Source organism: Acyrthosiphon pisum, chromosome A2 (genome assembly GCF_005508785.2).
Source record: "Acyrthosiphon pisum isolate AL4f chromosome A2, pea_aphid_22Mar2018_4r6ur, whole genome shotgun sequence".
Taxonomy (NCBI): Eukaryota; Metazoa; Arthropoda; class Insecta; order Hemiptera; family Aphididae; genus Acyrthosiphon; species Acyrthosiphon pisum.
This window is the reverse complement of record NC_042495.1, coordinates 96,306,150-96,315,906: the sequence shown is the minus strand read 5'-3', so window position 1 is coordinate 96,315,906 and position 9,757 is coordinate 96,306,150. Positions and strand designations below refer to the sequence as shown.

The following is a 9,757-nucleotide window of genomic DNA, read 5'->3' as shown; positions in this document are numbered from 1 at the left end:
TAACTGCAGTGGAACCAGTGGTGGGTAATGGATATTATCCAGTTGTAATAGCCAAATACCTAGGCATATGCACCGTATACCATCTGGTATATTTTTCTACGAATGTCGATTACTGATAACCGTGTCGAAAAATTGTATTATTTTAAGTGTTCTTACTACCCATACGGCGCAAAACTATAGTTGTTTTCAAAACCGCATAGGATTAACTGCAGTAGTGCAATACAATTAGTGTATTTATTAAATATAGAAACAAATACGAACGTTAAAAATTAATAAATGTGGTCTGCAATCCTAAATTATTTTAACTTTACTATTAAATCACAACTCACAACCATACAACTAATTTTACGTTTGTTTATTTTGTTACAGGGATATTCACTCCAGTCACCTAATGGCCAACAACCTAATGGAGATAACTTGGACACCGTCCATGAAAAACAAACTAAAATAAAAAACATTACTTTTCGGTAAGGCCACATACACACATGCTCATTCTGCGTGTTATATTTTTAAACAAGCAATATGGCTGGATAGTACCATAACCATATCATTTTAATACACTCTGGCTAGGTACCTTCGATTTTGACGATTCACAAAACTTATCTATTTTTAGAATTTTACACGCTTAAACTTTAACGAACGTAATATTTGTTTTTAGGACTTTATAATTACAAATGTTATTTAATTGGCAAATGAGCGAAAAAAGTTATACTTTGATTTTAATGAAATTATTCTTTGAACAAGATACTATTTATTAAATTTAATTAAATAACTGAATTTCACATAAGCCAATAGGTTCTTCAATATATCAATTTATAATTTAAATACACATCCAAACTTGGATGAAGTATATATAACTCAATAATTATAGTTTACTTTGTTTTTGTTTTTCATTATTTCAAATTAAAACTAAAAACAATATTATCTTGGTATATTATAAATTTATAAATAAATTTAACAGATTTTGATTATCAGTTTGTGAATTTGATTAAATATACTAAAGGTTTATTTTTAGTGACATTTTTTATTTTTCCGAGAAAATTATTGGGACCTACTAAATATTTTAAATTTTTATTTTTGTTGACTTAAACTGACATTTTTTTTTATGTAACATAACTCATATTACTTTTCATCGCTTTTAGTTGAATGAGCTCGTCAAAGAAAATTTATATCATCAATGTCAATGTCGGGATGTATCAGGGTATCCCGGACGGGAGTCCGAAATGATAGCTCTGTGCAGAATCATCAGCAACAGTATGCTCAGATAATTAAGGTAATTTTGTAAAAAATAATAACCTTTTTTATGAAAAAAATAAAAGTAATTATTGTGGAGGGTAATATTTTCAACAAAATTAATGACAGAAACGTCCCTACATAAATAATTTTAGATGATTGGGGTTATGAAAAAGAGAAAATTATTTCATGCAACCGTACGAATTGAATAAAATAATTTTGAAATATTCAAACAGAACCATGGGGTAAATGATCAAACAATTATTTTTGATTGGAATAATCATAAAATGTATTTAAGTGTATCTAGTTTCACTTATAATTTCATTATAGAAATAAAGTATAAATATTATAACATTGTATAGAAAATAATAACGAGTATACTATCATGTATATTTAATGTTTGTATTAAATTTACTATTTCTATGATGATTCGGTTATCGACTGAAACTTCATATATTAACTCAATATTAAATACAAACATTTGAGAAATATTTAAATTTAAATTATTTAGATTTTAGTTGTTATGAATAAATTATGATACGTTGTAACTTATTTACATATAACATATTTAATACAATTACAGAATGTTGGGTGATATTAATCTAAAACTTGTAATTTGTATTATTATAATATTATGATGTGTATATTAATTGTGATTCACTGAATTACGGACCTATAATAGACGCCGTGAGATGCCGATCTTTGGTTACTAAACCTACACGCAAGCATTATTATTAACATCAAAGTCATGTTATTTTATTCTGTCAGCTGCAATGGAATCACGATTAAATTTGAATATTAACGCACAGCTTAAAATTTCAAAGCTTACATTTAATTTGTAATTTTTTAATTATGATAGATTAAACCGATATAAAATATTATTGTTTTTCATATTTTTAGCATTTTTATGCCAAGCTTCTAATTATTATAATTTATTGTTATTACGGTTTCTATAATTTCTTTTAATTACATGCTGTTCGTTACTTTTGAAACTGTTAGTCGGATACAGTGGAATTTACGGGTAGAGTGTCTAAAAACGGCAGTGTTTCCCGGGTAGCGATTAACGATCTCATTTAGACATTAATTACAGTGAAAACTTGCATTATTTATGACCCAAAATACTAAAATGGTCTTCATAATTAAGGCTTTTGCTGAAATATAGTAAGCATCCTTTTCACCCAATTAAAAAGCTGAGATATCCCTTATGCGTACAATAAAAATAATTGTGCAATAAATCTTTTATTGCCAACACCTGATGCACACCTCTGCATTACAATAAATGTAATATTTTTACAGAAAAAATATATTTTCCATATAATTATTATAAATAATTATCCCATATAAAAAATAATATGTATTGTGTTGTATGATTGTACGTATGCATACATACCGTATAACCACTAGTGGTTTCGTCTCGCTTGAGTTTAGGTACTGCAACTAATTTGTGTGATAAAAAAAATTCTCCAAATAACCATTTTAGATTCTGAGTGGAACGATTAGTGTATTGATTTTACAATGATGTGTGTTTTTTTATTTTTGTGTCTGTCATCACGGTTTGGGGCAGTAAAAATGCTTCGATTTTCTTCAAGAGTATCTTATTTGATGGGAAAGTGAATCTAGTTGGTGCATTCGGGAGGTAAAAATTTGAAATTTCCAATGGTTTTCAAAAGCGCCATGAAAAACAAAAGAAAAATTAAGGAAAATTAAGGGAATTTTTACGCAAAAGCTGTTTTCGAGAAAATCGATTTTGGTTTTTGGTGTAACTTTAAAACAAATAACCCTGATATAACATGATAAAATTTTCAAAATATTTTGATTTGTTTTGAACTGTTTTGGGACATTTTCAGTTTCCAATTTTATTAGTTTTTTTTTCTATGAATGTCAATAAAACTTTATTTGTCAAGTAAAAATACTTGAAAATTTAATACATGGCTCCTACTATATTGTTTCAAAGGCAGACGAAAAAAATTAAAAATCCGTAGTCACAATTTTTTTTTATTAGCATCTAAAGTTCAAATATTGACAAAATACGTAAAAATGACGAAAATTTGCAAATTATTTTGAGTTAGAAATTCATGAAAAATTTTCCTTTTAGATCTAAGATTTGAAAATGTAATACAAGATTTCTCATAAGTTTTCCTACCTTTTTCAAAAAAAAAAATGTCTACAAGCAAGTCAAATTAAATTTTTATGAGCGTTTGAAATTTATATTTTTACAACATTTGATATTCACTCGATTTCTCATGTTACAATTTTCTTATTTTGTTGTAATTAAAATAAGAATGACTGTAGATACTTTAAAATTTCACTGAATGTTCATATTAGCATTTTCTATACACGATAAAATTTTGAAAATAATTTGACTCTTTTTGAGCTGTTTACGGACATTGTCAGTTTTCATTTTTTTTAGTTTTTTTTTCTATAAATATCAATAGAATGTTATATGTTAGGTCAAAAAGTGTAAAAATATAATACAAGGCTCCTGATATATTGTTACAATAGCAGTTGAAAAATACTAAAAATACATAGGCACAATTTTTTTTTTTATAAGCATTTAAAGATCAAATTTTTACAAAATGTATCAAATTTAAATTTGAATAATTATTTTGTAGTTAAAAATGTATAAAATTTTCAAATTTTGTATCTAAGATTTGAAAATTTAAAACAAGATTCCACGTAAGTAATTAATTCTGTTACCAAAAAATCTAAAAAATACATTTACACAGTTTATTTTTATAGTCATTTTAAGTTCAAATTTGGACGAAATTACATATTAAAAACCTAGAATAATATTACTATTTTAGTTATTTTGTTGTGATTGTATAATATTATTCTTGGGTATACTTGAAACTTCTAATGTATACTATTATATATCTATGATAGTATCACGGTTTGTTGTTGATGTATAACGCGTTATAAGTACCTAATATATCTTGTGATATGATTAATTTGGAATTTATCATAGGTACCTATTATAGGTCAATTTTTTTTAATATCATAGACTATATAATATTATGTCTTATACAATGATATTATATCATTGAATTTAAATTTAATACCATCCATTTATACAGTGACCCACTTGTAACCTACTACAAGCAGAGTAACATCCACTTACCCACCTTTTTCAATTTAAACTTGTATAAATTTTTAAAAAATATTTATATCGAAATATCTATTGGATGCAATTAGTTATTTAATTAGTATTTATTTAGTTTTAATAACCACTAAAAATAGTATTTTATACCTATTATGTACAGATCGCAATCGGGATAGGTAAAAAGGTTATTTTGGGCCGCAATCAGGCGACGCCCCTTTTAGCACGATCATTGATCATATTGGAAAACAATAATATTAGGTAATAGTTGAGTCACACGGAAGTAAGTCGGCCGTTCCTACATTGTTTGAACTTTACGATGAGTTCATTTTGAATTTTTTTTCGTCAGTAAGGAATGAGTGTAAAAACGCTGACCAAAATATCAATAGTCGTTTAGCCGAGTGAAATTCTTTTTTCTTATACAATGATATTATATCATTAAATTCAAATTTAATACCATCCATTATACAGTGACCCACTTGTAATCTACTGTACAGCAGAGCGACATCCACTTACCCACCTTTTTTGTTATTGTTTATGGTGTCGGTATAGGAACTTCATAATTTACAATGGAATGGGTAGTTGATAAACTATTTACTGGTTTCAGGTGTATACAGATTGGGCGAATCATTACTTGGATAAAGCCAAATCAAAGAAAAACATTAAAGATTTGCAACTAGATTTGGCTGACGGTGTTCTGCTTTCGGATCTCGTCGAAACAATTTGTGAGTCAATTGAATATTAAATATTTAATTGAACACATAATTTATTATTATACCTAAAATCAAATGCAATTAATCATGATATTTAGGTTTATCCCTATTGTCCTACAACGTATAATATTATGATAAAAAAATATTAATCGTGGTGTCAATAACTATTTGTATAAAACTATATTATGTTATAATTTCAATGAATGATATATTATAGCATATTATAATATTATACTATAAACGCCAAAACAGACTAAAAACAATACGTCAACAAAAATTATTGATTTTATATCATATATTTAATTGTTTTTTGGATAAATAGAGGAGTTTACGAGTAGAGAATAATTAGTTATTGTATTGCACAAAATTACTCGATAATTTATGGTCCCGGGACCCCTGTATAAAAAAAATATGTACGATTCAGTTAACAAATAATTTAAAATTAAAGATCATGTTATACTCTGTAACTTATTATAGCCGTCTAAAATGTATAACTTTTAGTACTTAAGTACTTAATAGTTAATATTTATAACTTTATAGCCTTTCGTAGGTATACTTTTGCAGTTCTGCCGATTCTATAGTAAGTTGATCATTATATTGATTTATACATAAACTCGTACATGTTTTTTTTCGAAAAATTAAAAGTTGTTATTTTTTACGGACAACGAAGTGCACGGGGTCATCTAGTATGGTACAATAATACATTTTATAATTTATATATTTCTTTAATTGCGCCTTTTGGATTATGCCACGTAGTTGACCCATTGATAATAAATATTAAATAATAATATTATTAATTCATTCTATGATTTCAGAATTGACCGAGTATTTTAAATCGTATACGGCAGAGCCATCTAGTTACGAAAGTATACGAGAGTCGTGTATTTGGACTAAGATAATATTATATCTTATAGTCACGAACTACTACATGTAGTAGTTCGTGCTTATAGCACAGAATAGATGAAATTTCATCTATTCTGTGCTTATAGTATTATATTTGTCTGTGGTACTAATCGATAATATTATGACAACGACACTTAAAGATTAATATAACAAATTTGAACTCGATAAATGTTATTTTTCAATATATTTCAAAAAAATCAAATATGCCCAAAGAATGGATGTCAACATTTGCACTAACTGCGTGCATAGTAGCTGCTACACACATACATAGAAAAGAATAGCTAACATACTGCACACATACTGCCCTGCTACCATAGACGATAGACCTTTTACTCATAGACCGGCCCAACCACGAATGGATCCTCGCAGGAAAAAAATGTTTGTGTCCGTATATTATAATATTACTTACATTTAGCCCCTTTTTTGAAGTTATCAAAATGTGATGACATTGATAAAACGATAATATAATTTTCATTATAAATTATAATATTATATTTCATTTTATTTTATTTTAAATTGTATTTTTTTAAGCATATGTATCAATTTATAACTCTCTATCTTCGTCACAAGCTTAGCTTACAGAAGATAGATAATTCAAATGTACAATTAATGTAAAACTGTATATTTGTTTATTTTAAATAAATTTCATTATATTAATTATAATTAAAATAGTTATTTAATAGTTATTTAATAGTTAATAAATTATTAAAAGACACAATATCGTAATTTAAAATTTAAAAATACACAATTCATTGAGAATACAGTATAAATGTACAACCTATTTACGTGGAACATTATTTTAAATTTAAAAAATTATATAATTATAAAATAAAATTTCAAATTTGATAAATATTTTCAAAATTCGAACTAATACCCAGATAGCAATTGTGTAATGATATTATTATTAACACAAATATTGTTACAAAAATAATGTTATTATAATAACATAACCATAGGCGTAAATGGGGGGGGGGGCGAGAGGGGGCAATTGCCCCCCTCAAAAAATTTAACGCGGGCAGAGCCCCCCTTGGTATTTTGTAAATGAATTTGAAAAATATTATCAAAAAAGCATTTTAGATTTGTAAAAATTATTTTTTAAAGAAAACGGAAAAATACAATTGAAGCGTTTACATTTAATAGAAAAACGAGACATACACAACATCAAAAGGGACTACAATATTAACAAGTGTTTTACAAAAAGACATAAAAATGATTTTATGAGTGTTCAATTATGGACCCAACAGTTAGCAAAAGGTAGTAATAATCCAGTTTTATATTTTAAGCACCAAGGGCAAGATGACGTGACAACACATTTAGGAAAAGATGATTTTTGTATCATCATTATGACTGATTTCCAAGCTGAAATGCTGATTAAATTTGGAAATGACAAAATTTGTGTTGATAGTACCCATGGTTTGAACAGTTACAGTTTTCAGCTATACACGTTACTTGTTGTTGATGAATATGGTAATGGAATTCCAGTAGCATTTTATTTTAGCAATAAATCCGATATTGCTACATAACATTATTTTTCAAATCTGTAAAAAAATTGGTTGGTATCATTAAATCTTATGTAGGTATTTATGTCTGACGATGAACCAGCATTTTACAATGCATGGTGCTCCGTTATGGGTCCAGTTTCAAAACAACTTTTATGTACATGGCATGTACTCAGAAATTGGAACAAAAACCTATCAAAAATACATTGCCATGAAAAAAAAGCTATAGTTTTTAAAACATTAAAATCTCTAACGTTTGAAACTGATGAAAAGGCATTTAATATTGAATTACTAAAAATATTAAATGACCTCAAAAATGATTTAGACACAGTTGAATTTGGTAATTATTTTGCTACAACATATTCTTTAAGGGTTGAAAAATGGGCATTTTTTAATCGAAAATATGTTGGTATAAACACTAACATGTATTTAGAAGCCCTCCATAAAAATATAAAATATTGTTATTTAGAAGGTAAGCAATGTAGACGATTGGATTTATCAATAAATGCACTATTGCTTCTAGTTCGAGACAAATTCTTTGAAAGGGTTATCAAAAATACTAAACATAAAAAGTCATCCAAATTACTTAAAATTATATTTAGTCATAATAAAAGTGTAAATATTTCATCAAATATGATTACTGAAATGGAACAAAATAAATGGATTGTTATTTCTGAAACTTAATCAGATGTAAAATATTTAATAGAAAAATGTAATGTAATTTGTAATAATTGTATTCTACTTTGTGATTCTTGTAATATCTGTGTCCAAACATTTAAATGCTCATGCATAGATAATGTTTTGTATTTTAATATTTGTAAACATATATACATGCCATTGCCAAATTTAATGTTGTCATGAATGATAATAGCAATAATAGTAATGTTATACCCTTACCAGTTGATGAAAATATTATACTTGGAAGCACTGCTGAAATATCTGAAATATCATCAACATCTTTAACTGATGAAATAAATACGAAAATGGAAATTATGATTGGTCTGCAAAATCGAGCTGGGGCTATAAATGAAGAAAAACAAAAACATGCTACCAATCTATGAATTGCAGTAACTCCAAAAAGTGAAATGTTGGAAATTGTGTTTAAAGGTTTTTTTAATTTTTGACTCAGAAGTTATTATTTTTTAATGATTTTTTTCTATAAATGATTTTTAATAGATGTTCAAGTTATTTGTTGATATATTTTTTTTGTACTTTATTCATTTTTTGTATGTTTTTTACTTTTTTTAAACATATTACAGGAGTTACTGCATTTTTACTTAGGAAATACCTAACCCACATTAAATTTACAAAATGCAGTAAATCCATTCCTATGATTCTTAATTGTTATATTATGTGCACTCTGCAGCAGCCTTCTACTGAAACATTAAGTTAAACTAAAATATAAAGTTGATTAAGTTAATAATCTTTTCCCAGTAAAAAAGCCTATTATTTATATTTATGAAATTAATTAATTACCCAAGTACAAGAAATATAATACTAACATATCATAATAATTATACCTAATAAAAGTATATTATAGATTGATTTGTAAATTTATTAGATAAAAACACTAATTAGTAATAAAACATTTTAAAACATAATTTCTTTAATTTCTGATTAGATACTGACTTGTATCAAGATATAAAGGTAGATTAATAAAATATTGTTATAACATAGGTTAGTGGATATAATATAAAAATAATAACAATAAAAATACTAATCAAATAGTGACTAGATACTGACTTGTATCAAGATAGAAAGTTAGGTAGATTAATATAAATATAAAATATTGTTATAACAGGATAGTGACTAGATACTGACTTGTATCGAGATCCATAAGTAGGTTAATAATAATATTATAATCACATATTTTTACAATTATTAGAAACTGATCAATTGCTATTTGTTGATGGTAAGTTTTCCAGAATGGTTTTCGATTTTCTGGCAAAACCTGTTTTAATTGATCAAGGATATCTGTATTCTTGGTGATCGGAATACCACATGGTTCATTTTTGTGTCCTGGCATGGCAGTCTTTTTAAATATCTTTTATTAAGAAAATCTAATATTTGGTAATAATTTTTTTTTAGGTCTGTTTTATAGAGTAAATTAAAATTACTTCTTTCAGCTCTAATCGCTACAATGTCTTTTTAATAAAACTCTATTGGCACTCTTTGATGTTTTTAATTGAGATTTGTTATCCTTCCATAAATAAAAGTCCTCAATTTGCATTTGTTTCACAATGATTTTGTCTTTTTTGGCATATTGAATTTCATCTGAAAAGTCATTAAAGTCATATATTTTTTTTCGTTTC

At 26.3% G+C, this 9,757-nt stretch overlaps 1 protein-coding gene across 7 annotated transcripts in view; it reads left to right on the top strand.

The window, feature by feature from the left end:
* Positions 1-351: 351 nt before the first annotated feature.
* Positions 352-9,757, top strand: part of LOC100169531 (protein sickie) — a 70,493-nt gene continuing 61,087 nt past the window's right edge. For all 7 annotated transcript variants that reach the window (XM_016800419.2, XM_016800420.2, XM_016800417.2 and 4 more), the window contains exons 1-3: positions 352-467; positions 1,143-1,273; positions 4,938-5,055. In XM_016800419.2, the coding sequence (XP_016655908.1) occupies positions 1,178-1,273; positions 4,938-5,055 (214 nt within the window). In that variant the 5' untranslated portion in view covers positions 352-467; positions 1,143-1,177. The remainder of the gene's footprint in view (positions 468-1,142; positions 1,274-4,937; positions 5,056-9,757) is intronic.